This window comes from Enhydra lutris, unplaced genomic scaffold (genome assembly GCF_002288905.1).
Source record: "Enhydra lutris kenyoni isolate GAN:26980312 unplaced genomic scaffold, ASM228890v2 scaffoldscaffold24, whole genome shotgun sequence".
Taxonomy (NCBI): domain Eukaryota; kingdom Metazoa; phylum Chordata; class Mammalia; order Carnivora; family Mustelidae; genus Enhydra; species Enhydra lutris.
Window position 1 is genome coordinate 1520940 of NW_019154108.1, and position 17925 is coordinate 1538864.

The 17925-nt window shown below is 38.8% G+C and overlaps 1 protein-coding gene across 1 annotated transcript in view; it reads right to left on the reverse strand.

The window, feature by feature from the left end:
- Positions 1 to 17925, reverse strand: part of LOC111150876 (NME/NM23 family member 7) — a 272144-nt gene that overhangs the window by 140109 nt on the left and 114110 nt on the right. The window contains exons 8-10 of the mRNA XM_022508544.1: positions 14663 to 14727; positions 11802 to 11870; positions 5823 to 5924 (exon numbers count right to left, since the gene is read on the reverse strand). Of these exons, the coding sequence (XP_022364252.1) occupies positions 5823 to 5924; positions 11802 to 11870; positions 14663 to 14727 (236 nt within the window). The remainder of the gene's footprint in view (positions 1 to 5822; positions 5925 to 11801; positions 11871 to 14662; positions 14728 to 17925) is intronic.

Genomic DNA, 17925 nt, shown 5'->3' on the forward strand with positions numbered 1-17925 from the left:
AATTTTTCTTTTTTATATAGTAAATAAATAAAAGCAGAAAGTTTAACATACTCTTCCCCACCAGTGACCTGTGCTGTGAACCACCCCTTCTCGCAGACCACTTCTAGAGAGACTGGAATAAATTCTGTTCATACACAATGTGTGATTCCTTCCAGCTATAAGAGACCGAACCTGCCAATAGTGCGGACATCGATGATGAAAGTGATGTCAATCCACAACATACATACATAGTTACCAAGCGGTCTAACGGTCACTGTAAGACTGAAGCTTCTTTTGAATCAACTTAAGAAATAGTTCTACATCTTAGAAAGGAATAAAGAAAAAAAGAACTCACTTTGGTAGATGAAATATTTTTTTTATTTTTTTTTTAAGATTTTATTTATTATTTGACAGAGAGAGATACAGTGAGCGAGAGAGGGAACACAAGCAGGGGGAGTGGGAAAGGAAGAAGCAGGCTTCCCACTGAGCAGAGAGCTTGATGTGGGGCTTGATCCCAGGACCCAGGGATCATGACCTGAGCGGAAGGCAGACGCTTAACAAGTGAGCCACCCAGGTGCCCCGGTAGATGAAATATTTTTAAATAATGACAATACCAGATTTTAGGCACACATGAAAATATAAGCCAGTCTATTCATTAACTTACCAAAAATTAATTGTATGGCCATGGCATACCTTGCATTTTTCCCACACACTAACTATATTTATATGTTTTGTAACCCACAGTCTCTCTTCAGATATGGAAATGACCATAGAGTGATGAAATGAATTTCTAAATTATTTTAATGCAACACATGAACAGACTAGACCCTGGCAATTTAGAGTCGACCGCCAGTTATCAATTCTACCCCCTAAAACTAGACCATAAGTTCCTCAAAGATAAGGACTGTATTTATTCGATCATTACTATAAATCTAGTAGCACTTAGCACAGTGACGACATGCAGTAAGCATTCAATGCTTACAACTTTGCTGGTGGGGTGGAAAAAAAGGGACAAAGAAAGGGAGTGGATAAAGAATTAAATAAACCAAAGTCTGAGAACAAACTGTAAAAACGATTTTAGTATCACCAATGTAAAGTTTGACTATAACTACTAATGATATTTCTTCTGACATATATATATATATATGGATCTATATGGGGATACACACACACACACATGTATGTATATATATGGACATACATATATATCCATGTATATGGAAATATATAGGGGATATATATATCCATCAAAGGCACATGATCCTGGCTAATATCCTGTACCTGCACTTAGTATATAATTCAAGACTCTGAGACTCAAGAGGAGAATCCATCCCAAATCAGGACCAAATCCTCAATTAAAACTTCATTCATGAGGCGCCTGGGTGGCTCAATGGGTTAACCTCTGCCTTAAGCTCAGGTCATGATCTCAAGGTCCTGGGATCGAGCCCCGCATCAGGCTCTCTGCTCAGCAGGAAGCCTGCTTCCCCATCTCTCTCTCTGCCTGCCTCTCTGCCTGCTTGTGATCTCTCTGTGAAATAAATAAATAAAATCTTTTTTTAAAAAAAAGTTCATTCACTTCCAAGTTTTATGAAAAAATAAAAGGTATTATTCTTTTTTTTTTTTTTAAGATTTTATTTACTTGTCAGAGAGTGCACCAGCAGGGGGAGTGGCAGGCAGAGGAAGAAGCAGGCTCCCGCTGATCAGAGAGCCTGATGTGGGACTTGATCCCAGGATCCTGGGATCATGACCTGAGCCAAAGGCAGACGCTTAACCCACTGAGCCACCTAGGCATCCCTAAAAGGCATTATTCTTATTCTTATTGTAAAAGTAATAGAAGTACTTTAAGGAAAACTGGTAAAATAAAGGAAAGTGGAATTTAACATTATCATATTTCAACCATGCAAAGACAAACACTATTAACATTTTATATGTTAAATTCATACCAAATTTTAATATTCCTATTAGTACAACTTTTTATAATGCTATAAGGGGCTCATGGACAACTAAAATGAAAAAAAAAAATAGAGTAATTCCAACTATGCTTAATGAGGGAAGAGTTTCCAAACGAAACTCTCATGAGATTATGAGCTCTTTAAGGAAAGATACCTTGTTCTAGTCTTCTTTCTTAAGGCCCAGCCATGGGATCAAGCCCTGTGTATACTATTCACTCTGTAAATGTTCACTGAATATACATCTAGAAAGAGAGGGCCATCCGCAAACCTCTCTTGCTGGGACTCTTCCTTCTCTTCCAAACTCCTTCCTGATGATCTTCATTCTCTATCATTCACTGCTGAATACTTCAACTATAGTAACGATAAAGATCTTGCTGTAGCCTAAAAGCAAATCTGTTTTATTCTTCCCTAAGTTCCATCGTATCATTTCCTTCTTCACTTAGCTAAGTTCTAGTCATTCCTTGCAATTCCCCTCAGAAGTCATGTTCTTCAAGAGGTCTCCCCTGATGCTATTTTGCCCCTCCCAGGCTTAGCTAAGTGCTAATGTTCTGGGCTCCCATCATACTCAGTGCAAGCATCTAACACTGCAATTGCCATGGAACGTGAAAATTAGCCACTTATACATACTGCTCACTCACACACCATAAGTTCTTTGAGATTTCTATCTTCATATTCATAAATACTAGCACAGATTCAGTAAATAGTTATGGAATGAATGAAAAAATGAACATACTCATTCTATTTTTGTTCTAGTTTTTCTCTCTTTAATTTGCCTGTTTGTTTAATCAGCTGTTCACTCACAATTTTAATTATCTTAAAAAAACCAATAAACAAAACCCTGTCCTGGCCAACAGAAATCAGATATAAAAATAGCAAACATCAAGATCTGTTTATTCATGTAACCAAAAAGTATCCCTTTCTAATTTCTTACGACTAATAATCAATAAACACTCAACAACCACCAATTTCTCTTAAGGTCCTCTACATCAGATCACATTTTAATAATCACTCTTTCACAACCACATTTAATACTTATTTCTACTCTTCCTTCTCCCTGGAAAGATAGAAAGTAGGTCCTGCCAACGCTTTTTCTAATGGTGTCATCAGCACTACAGATAAAGGGCTGGTATTCAAGATCGATAAAGAACTTCTCAAACTTGACACCCGAAAAACAAACAACCCAGTCAAGAAATGGGCAGAAGACACAAGCACACATTTCTCCAAAGAAGGCATACAAATGGCTAACAGACACATGAAAAAATGTTCAATATCATTAGCCATCAGGGAGATTCAAATCAAAACCACACTGAGATACAGCTTATATCAGTTAGAATGGCAAAAATTTCAAGGCAGGAAGCAACAAATATTGGTGACGTGTGGAGAAAGGGGAACCCTATTACACTGTTGGTGGGAATGCAAGTTGGTACAGCCACTCTGGAAAACAGTGTGGAGATTCCTCAAAAAGTTAAAAATAGAGCTACCCTATGACGCAGCAATTGCACTAGTGATTATTTACCTCAAAGATACAGATACAGTGAAAAGAAGGGCCACATGCACCCCAATGTTCATAGCAGTGAAGTCCACAATAGCCAAACTGTGGAAGGAGCTGAGATGCTCTTCAACAGAAGAATGGATAAAGAAGATGTGGTCCATATATACAATGGAATATTCTCGGCCATCAGAAAGGATTAATATGAAACATTTGCACCAACATGGATGGAACTGGAGGTGATTACACTGAGTGAAATAAGTCAGAGAAAGTCAATTATCATATGACTTCACTTATTTGTGGAACTATATAAGGAAAGGCATGGAAAACACTAGGAGATGGAGGGAAAAATGAATGGGGGGGGATTGGAGTGGGAGACGGACCATGAGAGACTATGAACTCTGGGATAAACAATCTGAGGGTTTCAGAGGGGAGGGGTGTGAGGGGATGTGTTAGCGCAGTGATGGGTATGAAGGTGGGCAAGGATTGCATGGAGCACTGGTTGTTATGTGCAAACAATGGCTCATGGAACACTCCATCAAACACTAATGATGTACTGTATGGTGACTAACATGACAAAATAATAATTAAAAATAACAATGGTGTCATCAGGCCTGCTCGTAACTGCTTCTGGAGCCCCTACCTTTAATCTCTTCCGGTTTAGCTCGCTCTTGTTGCATCAAGAGCCTGACTCCATGTGCTCACAATCAAGCTAAGTACGGGGAAGTACTGTTTCCCACCACCTGGAATTCCGCTCACACAGAACCCACAGTTTTAGCCCGGCCTTTAGGGCCATCCATCCCACACTCATCTCTACAGCATCTGCTACCTTATTTCCTCTGTCTAAAAAAACTGATTTCCTTGTGCTTTCAGGTATGCACTTCCTATTGAGCGAAGCAAATATCCTTGCTGTACAGCACAGCAAGTTTGTAAATTCCTTCACTGCAGCCTTTGCACATGCTTCAGAACCCTCCCCTTTCTCTTCCTGCCCTCACTCGTCCTTAAAATCCCTACGGCACAACTCTCTTCCTCTGAGTAAGTTTTCCCAATTTTCCCCAGGTCGCATCATTTGCTCCTTTTACTAAACAATCCTTCAACATTTACGTTTTACTTGAACTAATAATATTTTAGTCCTTATCGTAAGTTTCCCTGCAAGTGTTCTAAAAGATCGTTACGCGCGTGCTCTTCAGTCTCTGAGAACAGGTGTGCCGCTCTCCCCTACAGAGCTTACTCCGGCAGCAAGCACTCACACGAGCTGATTTCTTAAAAGGTGTCGTTACTTACTACCCACCAACTGCAGGAACTCCACAAATGCTGCTGGACTAAGTAAACTGGACACTCATATCCAACAAACTATTTACAAGAGATAGTAAAATAAAGAAAAGAGAATGAATTTAAATTATAGTTAGGGACAGCTGGGTAGCTCGGCACATTAAGCATCGGACTCGGTTTCAGCTCAGGTCATGATCTCAGGGTCATGAGATCGAGCCCCGGGTCAGCTCCACACTCAGCGTGCAGTATGCTCATCCCTCTCTCTCCCCTTCTGCCTCCCCTGGCTCAAGAGCTCTCTCTCCAATCAATCAATCAATCAATCAATCAAATATTTTTAAAAATTATAGTGTTTAAAATCAGTAATGCTTCCCACACTACTACTCAGCGTTTAACATCTGCAGGGAGATTGCTTATACATATTCTAATGCTACTTTTGCCTTTTAGGTCCATCCCCTTCCTCTTCAGCCCTTTTTCCACCCAATGTCTGTATGAAGAAAACCAGAAGCAAAATGGAAAGCGTACTAGAGAATATCAGGTTTCACGTGAGTGCCAGGGCTCGCATTTACGGTATGAGGCCATCATGTCAATATTCTGTACACTGAGAGCTTTACTTAGAGTCCCCCAATGTCCAAGGATAATTAGTATCTTTGATAATTTCTACCAGAGGGCTTGATAAATTTATTTATCTAGACAATATAGCAAGAAGAAACAATAAAAGAAAGTGCCACAATAAAGCTTTCTGCCCATCCTATAGTGTTACTAGGCTAACAAAAAATTCACTTTTTCTTGGAATATTATATAATAAATTTTTCAAAATGCTATTCTGAATAAAAATTCATCTGATTTAGTCATTTTTATATCAGTTCTTTTAAAGAACAAACTAAAACTATCAAACCTGTTAAGGGAGAGGGTGGTGGGGTTATGGACATTGGGGAGGGTTATGTGCTATGGTGAGTGCTGTGAAGTGTGTAAACCTGGCGATTCACAGACCTGTACCTCTGGGGCTAAAAATACATTATATGTTTAAAAAAAATAAAAAAATTTAAAAACAAAAACAAACAAAAAGACCTGTTAAGATACTTAGCTAGTGAATAAAACAAGCTTGATTAGTATTTTAAACACTAACTTACAGGATCAGCAGGTCCACAGAATTCTCGAAATGTCTTTGTAGGATTATTCTGTTGAATCTCCATTGCTACACAAGGGCCGGAACACACTTCTGTCACCATCTCCTATGATGTACAATATAAAGGAACATGTAAAAATCAGTAAAAATTAATAATCTTTTATTCATCCTCCTTTAATTCCATCACTATTCCAAATCTTAAAATCTTAGTTATCTTTGAATCCTCCTGGCCCCACATGCCAAGGGGCTCCCCAATCCTGTCCATTTCTCCTGCATAAATGTGTTTTAGAAACGTTCCCTCGTCCAGCTCCTACCACTGCGTCACGTTAATGCACTTTCACTCGTGAAATGAGCATCTAATACATGTTCCTTTTAAAGGCCTCTCCTCTTACACAAAGTCCTATCAAATGAACATTTCTAAAGATATAAATTTTGAAGTGTTTCTTCCAAAGACACTTTTAAAATCATAATCATTTTCAGAAATGAAGAAAACAGGGACCAGATTCTCTCACACTGAACACCTAGAAATGAGACAGTATGTATGAAACAACAGGTCTCAAACAGCAGCACAGCATTATGATTCCTGATGGAAGAGAACCAAACAAAGGAAGCCATACGACTGCCCCATCTTACTCCCTGGAAGAATTTTCCAGACAACGGGACACAGACAGGAAACACAACACAGCCCAACACCCTCATTGAGCAGAAGAAACAAAGACAGGAGTTCAGGGAGACCCTGTCGCTCTAGCTACATTCTAATGTGCGAGACAGATTACAAGAGGACATGAGAGAACCCGGGGAAAGTAAGCTACGGCGATCTGCAGAGAAGTTCACATAAGTCTCTGGCTAGGAGTCTGTATACGTGCGGAAGAAACTACTCAAAGCCAAGAAGAGCACTGCCAGAAGCAGTTAAGTGAAACCGTTCAGAGAGAGAGCACGAGGCTGAGAAGACTCTGCACTTCCACTAGCGGGAGCGGGAAGCCCTGATGCGTGCGATACGTGCCTGATGCACACAGTACACCAGGTGGAGCCTCCAGAAGGGCACTGCACTGTAAGACTTGGCCTTCTGTACCGAGTGCTCTGTACCCCTCCTGCAAAGCCTCAAAGCAAGACTTCGAAAGATCAAACTGATCCCAATAACTTCAGTGAGGGCCAAAATGATGGCAAAAACTCTTCAAATCAACATGACATACATACCACGTAACATCATAAATTTCACATTATCCAGAATCCAATAAAAATTACTAGGCATGCAAAGAAATAGGAAAATATGAACCATCACTAGAAGAAAACTCAATAAATTGATACAGATGTAGCAATGGCAGAGTGATATTGGCTACACAGAATGTTAAAACAGGCTATATATGCAAGTTAGAGGAAGAAAACATGGACACGATGCAGAGAAAATCAATGATACTAAAAAGACTCAAAGATAAATAAATAAATAAAATCTTCTAAAAAATAAAAATAAATAATGGGGCATCGTTATGGAACTTCTAGTGATGAAAACTACATCCGAATTAAATACACTGGATGGGATGAGCAAAACAAAATACCGCAGAAGGACAATAATATTGAAGACATGAAATACCAATTACTCAAAAGCAAGCACAGAGAAAGAGTAAATAAAAATGTCCCATGGGAATTGTTTCTCCAACGACAAGCTGTCTAATATGTACATAATTGGGAGTCCCAGAAAAAGAAAAAAGGGGTGAGGAACAGATAAGGATTCCAAGAATTTGATAAAACGCATAGCCAACAGATCCAACAGAGTCCAAGGAGAATAAATGCAGAGTACGGTGAGCCAATAATTAATCTCGCTAAAACCAAAAAACCCTAATAACAAAAATCCCTTAAAATAACCCTCTGCAAAAAAAGAAAACATCAAACAGTAGAAGAAAGATGTAAATTACAACAACAAAAATTTGTCAATCTATAATTCTATACCCAGGTAGAAAGGTTTTTGTTTGTTTGCTTGTTTTTTGAGAGAGAGAGGGAAAAGGGCAGGGAGGGGAAGAGAGAAAGGGTGAGGGAAAGAAACTTAAGCAGGTTCCACGCCCAGAGCAGAGCCCGATGCAGGGCTCAACGTCACAACCCTGGGATCATGACTGGAGCTGGAACAAAAGTTGGACACTTAACCAACTGAGCCGCCCAGGCTCCCTGGAAGATATTTTCCACAAATGAAGGAAAAATAACTTTTTCAGACAGACAAAATGTGAGAGAATTCACTATCAGCAGCAAAATGTTAAAGGAAGTTCCTCAGACAGAAGGAAAAAAAAGTACCAGATGAAAATAGGGATCTAAACAAAACAATGGTAAACATGTGGGTAAATATAAAATACATTTTATTAGCTGGTGTGAAAGATAATTATTTAAAGCAAAAATATTAAAAACGCATTAGAGGGTTTAAAATATAAATAGAAATGAAAACATGTGACAACCATGGCACATACAGAGGGGGACCTGGAAGAAGGAAACTCTTTGAAGGTTCCTAGCTATATGAGAAGCGGTATGATGAAAAACACGATCAAAGAAAAGTGGCTCTCACAGTGTCTGGGACACACAACGAATGTTCTTTTCTTCCGTACATGGGGGAAAAATACTTCAGGAAGAAGTGAAAATAAACACCGAGACCTTGAGGCGGAAGTGGAGTTGTGTGTATGAAGATCCGCACAGGAGGAGGTCTCGGGAGCCAAAGCGAGACCACAGGAAAGCAGTGAGAGAGGGGCTCAGACCCCGCAGGGACATGTGAGCCACTCCAATGACTTTGGAGAGTTTACGATACACAATGACCAAGCAAAATAAAGGTAATTTATTACAGAACAATATTTAAATATCCATTGGAACTCAGTCATCACACCTAACAGAAATGCCAGAAGTTAAAAGAGGAAGGAGGGGCGCCTGGGTGGCTCAGTTGGTTAAGCGACTGCCTTCGGCTCAGGTCATGATCCTGGAGTCCCGGGATCGAGTCCCACATCAGGCTCCCAGCTCCATGGGGAGTCTGCTTCTCCCTCTGACCTTCTCCTTGCCATGGTCTCTCTCTTCTCTCAAATAAATAAATAAAATGTTTAAAAAAAAAAAAAAAAAGAGGAAGGAAAGAGCGTCACGATTAATACACCACACAGAACCCTACTCATTAGAATTCCTAAAGGTATCTCCCTGAAGTCACTTTGCTACTTTGCAAAGGTCATATGTAATTGATTTCTTATGGATAATTATGTTGAGTCTGATTTCCTGTCTCATGACACTGAAGTACTGCCCACACATAAATGTCAAAAGCCGAGTTCTCAGTAGGGGCAAAAGGCAGCAGGAACCTGACATCCAAAAAGAGAGGGTGAATTCTGCCTGCCTTTCTTTCTTTTGCCTCTCTGCTTGTCTTTCAGGGTTAATCAAAAATACCATTAAAAATACAGACATAAAGGGCTATGCAAATGTACAAAATGGACAGAAAAAAACATGTCGGCAAAAGGACTCCATCAAGGTGCGCCTGGGTGGCTCAGTGGGTTAAGCCTCTGCCTTCGGCTCAGGTCATGATCTCAGGGTCCTGGGATCAAGCCCTGCATCAGGCTCTCTGCTCAGCAGGGAGCCTGCTTCCTCCTCTCCCTCCCTCTGCCTGCCTCTCTGCCTACTTGTGATCTCTCTCTCTATCAAATAAATTAATTAATAAAAAAAATCAGAGTAAGAATCAAATCACATGTTTTTGTCCCTTTAGACTATGTTGCCTCTTCAGATGATTTCACAGGGTCTTCTTCTTGAATTAGACCGTATGCAGTGTTTAAATATTTACCTATTCCTTGAGCTTAAACTCGAGTCCTGAATATCAACTGTCCTGAGAAGTAAGAGGCCTTCTGGGAAATACAATGGTCACAATAGAAGTGAGAACCAGTACCTGCTACCTGACTTTTGGTGTCCCCAACGAACCACTGACGGAGACTTCAACCGCATGTACGTGCAGTGTGTGATACAGATCCTCACGCAACTTCCTCTGAACAAAACCGAATTATAAATGTGAAAAGCACTTTTAAAAGCACTAGAATAAGAATATTCATAAGAATATTAGTTACTTCAACAAAATACTACTGGGATAAAAACATTCTTATTTCCCTCTAGAGAAAATTCTCAAAGAAACTTTCCTTAGTTTCAATAGAGTTTTATATCATATAAACACAGAACATCTCATAAAGGTACCTAGGTAATGTTCTGGTTCACGTACATAGTCTGTTCTACCATTAGCAGAATACGCTAAACCAATCATGATTTGGAATATTTGTTTTACACTGAAAAAACCATTTCAAGCTGAATAAAAAATGATAAGCATTCCTAAATATGGCTGACAAGGCTAACACTGAAATACTGTAGCTTTTTTCTTCCCAAACAGCCCATATACTCTGTTATGAGTATCACGAGATTTAAACAGTGGTTCCAGAGACTGTCTTACTGAGAGTATCAGACAGAAGAAAGCACATCAGCACCATTCACTCTGGCACAGCCTGACATTACAGTGTAACATTGCTACTGTCATTCAAATCCCTGATTTCTTAGGGAAAACGACACATCTACCCAGTGATGTTTTTGTTTTTACTCTAGAATCCCCCAAATCAAAAGAAAAAAAACCCTAAGATTAAATAAATATTACATAAAAATAAATTGCATGTATAGTACTTTAAAGCACAACATAGGACACATTAAGTCAGAGATAAGGGTTTTTTTTAAAGTTATTTTCCAAAAGGAATTATGGCCCACCTCAGATGTGTGCACAACACTAGTGCCCTCAACTATCTGTTACCAAATTCAATACCACGTGATATGGCGTGAAAATATAAGTGGATGATCAAAAGATACGTCTCCATGGTTTACCTTACGTGCAGTAGAGCTATAATATAACCTGAACGGAGGACAGTAACAGTTTTCAACCAAATTTTTTAAGGTAAAATTGAACAAATAAAAGAAGGAACATATATAAAAGAGAGATTTAAGAAATGGAGAATGTCTGTCACTGATTGAATGAAGAGATAACACATTTTAAAATTCTTCCAGTTTAAGAAAAGGCATAACTCTAAAATGAAGCAGCTCATAAGATGAAGGTTCGGGAAGCTGTAACAGAAGGAAACCACCCCAGTTCCTCTAAATAAAGCTGGAAATCGCGAGTATGCCGAACATGAAAAAGATGTCACAGTCTTAACTTTGTAGGACTAAATAAGACAAAGGCTCAGGCCAGTTCTCAGACCAGTGCATTTGTCCTTTCTAAGGAAGGCTGAAAGGAAAAGTCATAGAGAAGTGGGAAGGAGAATCTAGTCTCATTGTCAAGAACAATTAACTTTATGAAAAAAAAAAAAGAAGAAGAAGTCAAATCTGTCAAAAATGTAGATGAGAAGGCAGCCCACCAGCACAAAGGTATCTAAGATACTTTTATAAAGAGGGGGAAGGAAACTAATTTTGATCAAATATCTACTATGTTTTATTTTAAGGAACAATATTTGGCTTATTTGAATATAGTCATTTGTTTTCAAGAACATATTTCATTGCCTTCTGACCAATTCCTTCTAAATCTTATTTCTTCAGACTCAGTCACATTTTCAGATGATTCTACCTGCATTTATATCATTAAAGTAGACATTAAATGCTGCTATGCTGTTATACTGTAATTATTCACTTTTAAGTTTCTAAGGCATTTTGGAGAGTCTTCCACCCTGAGAATATGACAAACTTCCACAGAGACTATCCAAATGTGTCAATATCCCAGCAATTTTTTTTGCACTGTGGTATGTTTTTGTTTCACAAATGAAACAATAAGATTTTTAAAAACTGATCCAGTGGCTCTCAGAGATAAGAGATAAGAACGCCTCAGTCACTAGGTACGATCAGACGGCAACTGGCAGACCTGTGACTACTTTCATGATTATAAATTATACTGAGATGCCCCAGATTTAAGATGCACAAACTGTCTTCGGTACCAGTGCTTGACATTTACTTTGATACTTACATTATACTCAGACACCACTCCTTTATAAACTTCATAAAACTCTTCAACGTTAACTCGATCCATGCTGAACTGGATTAAAACAAAACAAAACTTATCAAGCCAACCACCAAAGAACATAAATGAACCACACTCAGCATTTATGATCCCTTGGATATATTTTCTTTACTTTAAAATATAAACGTTGCACAAATTAAGTACTCAAAAAAGTGTTGTTAGAGGCACCTGGGTGGCTCAGTAGGTTAAGCGTCTGCCTTCGGCTGGGGTCATGGTCCCAGGGTCCTGGGATCGAGCCCTGCATCAGGCTCTCTGCTTGGACGGGGAGCCTGCTTCCCCCCCGCCCTGCCTCACTGCCTACTTGTGATCTCTGTCTGTCAAATAAATAGATAAACTCTTAAAAAAAAAGAAAAAGAAAAAAGAAAAAGTGTTGTTAAAGATCAACTCATTAGTAAAAATAATGGGTAACACTGACTGAGTACTTAACGCATCAAGCACTGTTCTAGGACCTGTACATGCCTCATCTCATTTACTCCTCACAACAACCCCATGACCTAAGTTATGTAGCACAAGGCTATGTAACTGTCAGATCTGTGTTCTGTCTCAATCAATCTGACCCCATGGTCATGCTCTTAGCCACTACATTATACCTCTCCTCTTTGAATAAAACTTCATTCTTCACACATGAAAAATTTAGATGCAATGTCATGTTGTTTACTGATAGATTAGTGGCCCAAGAAATATTACTAATGAAAAGTACTTCAGCTTTTGTAACAGCCAAAAATAATACCCTTTTCCTCCCAAGCATTCAGAAAAATCCCTAGTCTGGTTCACAGTAAAGCATTTACACAAATTGTCTGGAAACCCAAATTCAAGAAGAATAGCAAGAGTATGCTTGTAAGATAAACCTATAAAGACTCTTATCCAGGCTGGATTCAAATTGGTTAAAAATAAAATTGCACTGGGGTGCCTGGGTGGCTCAGTGGGTTAAGCCTCTGCCTTAAGCTCAGGTCATGATCTCAGGGTCCTGGGATCGAGCCCCGCATCGGGCTCCACGCTCAGCGGGGAGCCTGCTTCCCCTTCTCTGTCTGCCTGCCTCTCTGCTTACTTGTAATGTCTCTCTGTCAAATAAATAAATAAAATCTTTTAATAAATAATAATAAATAAAATTACATTAAGTTCTAGGGTCTCAAGAACTAATAAGACCTCAAATTTCTGAAAAAAATAGCCTCTGAAAAAAAGTATTTTGTCCCCTATTTTGTTTCTTTATTGTCACCAGAAATGAAGATCATGGAGAAATTTTTGCCTACCCGGGAAATAATTCAAACTGGGAGGATTTATTTCATAGGCAACGTAGCTATTACAAGCAGTGAATTTTGTTTGATTTCAGTGTTTTATCCTACAGTCCCACAACCTGCTGTATATTTTATATAACAAAATAACAGAATATATAACTTATTATGTACTTATAATTTGCCCTGAAAATTCTAGAAGGCATTGCCTAAGGTTATTTCATTTAACTCCTAAAACAATCCACTGAGGTAAATAAGAGCATTCTCACTGGCCAGCAGACTCATTAAGTGTAGAGGACAGCTGACCTGCAATTCAGAAATAGAACTTCTTGACTCCAAAACTGAATGACTGTGATTGCCACTAAACTATCATGCCTTCCTCATAGGTTCAATCAATCCTTTTCTTAATTATTATTGTTGTTTTCACCAAGCACGTACTCTAGCCAACTATGCTAGGTCACAGGCCTAGAGTCAGATCAATGTTTAAATCTAAAATTTCTACAAAACACACATTTTTAAAGCAGGCTTAGGTCCTACAATCCTATGAATACATCACGAGGCTAATACTTTCAGAACGTTTTAGCTAACAATTCTTTCTAATCTTAGGCAAGATTCTTCAAGTATCACCTTTCTCATTAGTCTCCAAGTTTTGCCTGATGACTCTGCAAACTAGCTGATATTTCTGGCCCTTTTTTGGTCTGCGGGCATTCCGACAAATTAGGGACACAAAACTGTCAGAATCCCAGTTACTGCCCCGACCCCTGACTCTGGATGTTCTAAGACTTAGCAGAAATCAAAAGCAGCTCCTGTTCAGGAAAAGAATGTATAAATTACATTGGTAAGAAGAATCTCAGCTCCAAAGTCAGTATTTCATTATCAAAATAGCATAAACTTGCTGGTCTTCACACATTATAAAATCCAAATTGTTTATCTGATTCCTGTAACAACTTGTACCCCGTTTTTTGTCAAGTGCACCAGTAAGTACAACACAAAGGTATGAGCTCGGCAGAAGTGGGCATTGTTTCCTCAGTGAAGGGTTTCCTATAAACGCATCCACTAGGCAGTTCTCAACAGTAGTGGGCTTTGGAGGTCAAGGGTTGTGACTGTCAGAGTCTGAAATGTGCTAATTCCAAAGAAGGTTCTGAGGGGAAACTCCAGAAACCAGCAAAAGGCGCTGGTTAAGGGAAAAATCTCAACTGATTCTTTCTCCATGCTCCTCTTAGTCACCGAACAACAAGAGAGCTTGGTATTAACTACTCAACCTAATTCTATTTTTTGTTTGTAGGAACTAAATACATTGTTCCTATCCATATTTATATCGCAACCAAAGTCACCAGAACTGTATAAACCTGTTTTATAACCTTGAATTAGGCGTACCATTTGAATTTGTTTCCTCAATGAAAGATTATATGGGTAAAATAATTTCAACATTTTTAATTATAAGGTTATCAAGGTCAGGAACTATACCTTTGTATTTTTAATGTGTTGAGTTCACAAGTACATAGAGAAAATGCAATACAAAATATTAAAAAAAGAAGTCTATCAATAGATTATGAGTTACTGCAAACTACCTACCATCTGCATAGCTGAGATTTCAAAACCTGCATCCCGGATAGCCATGAGGATCTTTCCCAGCAGTCCTGAAAATACAGAACAAATGGATGCAAAAATACAAAATTGCCAAGGCATTTTCATTTATTAGAATTGCAAATTTTCTCCCTCAAAGTTATTTGCTTACACTCTACAGGAGAAATCACATATTTCGCCAAGGGAAACTAAATCCCTACCATCAAGCATCATCGGTAATCATTTATTTCACTTAGTAAGTGCTTCAGGAATATCAACAATGATCCTGAAGATTATGCAAAAAGCCTTTAAGATACTATTTTCCCTTAAAGCCCCTGAAGTCAAATGATGTAGAGAACATGCAAATTACCAAAAAAATGAAATGCCAAAGTACTCGATATAGGAGTTCCAAGGATGAGTTCAAAGGAGAAAAATCAAATGATAACTGAAGGGATGGCAGAAGCTTTAAGGGGAAATGAGAGCATGAAATGGTACTGAAAGCCTGTAGATAGGTGGGAGCATATGGGGACACAGGTATAAAAGGACAGAAGGCACAGGTCTGAGAAAATGTGAGCATGTTCATAGGACAGTAAGGCAGAAAAGAAGTTTAAAAAAAAAAAAAAAAAAACAGGCGCCTGGGTGGCTCAGTTGGTTAAGCGACTGCCTTAAGCTCAGGTCATGATTCTGGAGTCTCAGAATCGAGTCCGCCTATGGGCTCCCAGCTCCGTGGGGAGTCTGTTTCTCCCTCTGACCTTCTCCCCTCTCATGCTCTCTCTCAGTCTCTCTCTCAAATAAATAAAATCTTAAAAAAAAAAAAACAGCTGAAAAGGAAAAGAGACTTGATCCAAATTAATGAAGGTCTTGGATATCAACATGAGGAATTTGGTCCTTATCCCACAGATCAGTGCTTTTTATAATAGGGCCTGCAGATCCTGAGAATCTGGGACTGATTCTGAGATTCCATTACTTTAGTATAAAAATATTCTAAGCTTTTTTTCACGTCAACTAAAATTCTCTCTCTCTCTCTCTTTCTCACACACACACACACACACACACACACACCCTCATATATTTTGGATGATCTGGATGTTTGTTTGGCACCCAAGTCCCCAGGGGTTGTGCGCTGTTTTACTATTTCACTGCAGCTAGGTAGTGCTCTCATAATTGTAGCAGGTTGAGGAATGGAGAAAAAAAGACAATTAGAGACCTAGTTCTGAAGTGACATTTGTACCAAGTGAAGGCGAAATGATACCAGAGCATCCTGTAGAAACAAACATTCTCAGAAGTCTGAAGAGTAGAACAGGCCCACAGCCCTCTGTACCATATCCATGACCTGGTGACTGAATTTCATCAAACATCCTTTATCTTATCAATGTTGTTAAATTTTATTCATTTTATAGTCTTGTTGTAATGAATGTGTAAATTCCTTTAGGTATACAGTTGCATGTGCAAAGGTTTATTTTTAGTGTTATATTGGGACATATTTAGGTTGCATTATAATTATAATAATTCACGTCTACACTGCGGGCCCATCAAGAGTATTTTTCCTCCAAAGGAAACACTGCCAGAAGAAACGGAAGCCACTGAAAACGTTGAGCAAAACACAGGACAAAATAGCGTTTTAGGAGGAATATTGATGTAATAATGACAGACAATCTGGTCTGCAAAAAAGGAATAAAAGAGTAGCAAAGGCCTTTGAAACCATCCAATAGGCTCACAGGACTTAGATGGCAGCACTAGAGAAAGAAGTAATGAACATAAGATATTTCTGAACAAGAACAGGACTAAACTGGACACAGTGTGAAAATGAGGGAATATAGGTTCTGAGTCCAAGTAACTGAAGATGGACAGCATCTTTAAGAAGAAAACAACTTTGCATGGAGCACTGGGTGTGGTGCAGAAACAATGAATTCTGTTGCGCTGAAAAGAAATTAAAAAAAAAAAGAAGAAGAAGAAGAAGAAAACAACTAATGGAAACAAATTGATTAATCTCTTGGGGAAGGTCGTCAAGATGGCATGACTGCCGGTTGACCAGTGAGCTGGACACAGACACTGGAGGGCTCCCCACACCCTTCCCTGCCCTTGGAATGTGGGTTCTGCTCGCCTTTCCCGCCCCCAGAGGCTGCTCTGAGGACAGAGTCTTGAGATAATGACGAACGGTACTGCACAGGATGTGTGACTGAACCCAGACCGCTACAGAAACTTTTAAGACTTGGCAGGTGGGTGCGGGAACCCACTTATCTTGCTGTTGTCCAAGACAAGCCTGGATGTAAGTTTCCTTGCTTATAAAACGGCCCACTCACTACCAACCTGCAGTGACCTTTCTGTTACTCCAATCTGAGTTCAGGGCCAGTTTCAGATTATATTCACAAAGCTTCCAAAGAGGTTATGAGCCAACAATTAAGGAAAAGGGGAATTATTTTGAACATAGAAAAAGAATTTTAGAACAGAACACTGATCCGTATCTGAGAAGAGAGCATATCCAATGGCTAAAAACGATTGATGAATGAGTGAATAAAGTCCCTACACAACACCGGTGATAAGGGACTGCATTCCAACAGCGAGACAGGTAGAGGGCTAGACTGGGGCATACGGACAGGTTAGAGCTGAAATGTGCAAACAGAAGAGGATAAAAGATTTTTTGTTTGACAAAAAGAAGAGGAAAGGCAAACAAAAACAAAAATAAAACCTGGTAGGAATGAGTTTTGAGAAAATATCTAAAGTTTGGAAATTAAGAATGAAAATGAATAAAGAAAGATACATAAAGAGAGATGTACAGGAAAATAAAGAAGAAAATTATTTCAATAGGGAAAATTCTTAGAACACAGGGATATTCAAGAACTAAAGGAGATTAAGGACCTGAGGAATGCAGATAAAGCCTTCAGCATTAGCAGGACGGTATGCTGACCTTAAAGACATTTGAGAAAGTTGTAGCAACAGAGTGTTAGGAAAAAGAAGTTAGATAACCCACTAAAAATCTGTACCGAAGACTCAGATGATAATGGATATAAGAATGTTAACCAAAATTCCAAGTCTTTAATCAACACAAAAAATATTAGTTAGGAAAGAAAGAAGTAAATTAATAATTACTGAGGACTGGACTCCTTAATATGAATTTATACCATTTATCAACACTCTTAAACAGAGGCTACTATTACACTATAAAGATGAGAATATATCAGGTTTTTGAAGAGTAGATAACTTGCCTGAAATCATAAAGTAGTTCATCTCCAAATCTCTTATCGTTCTACAAGTTTAATAAGAAAAAAGAA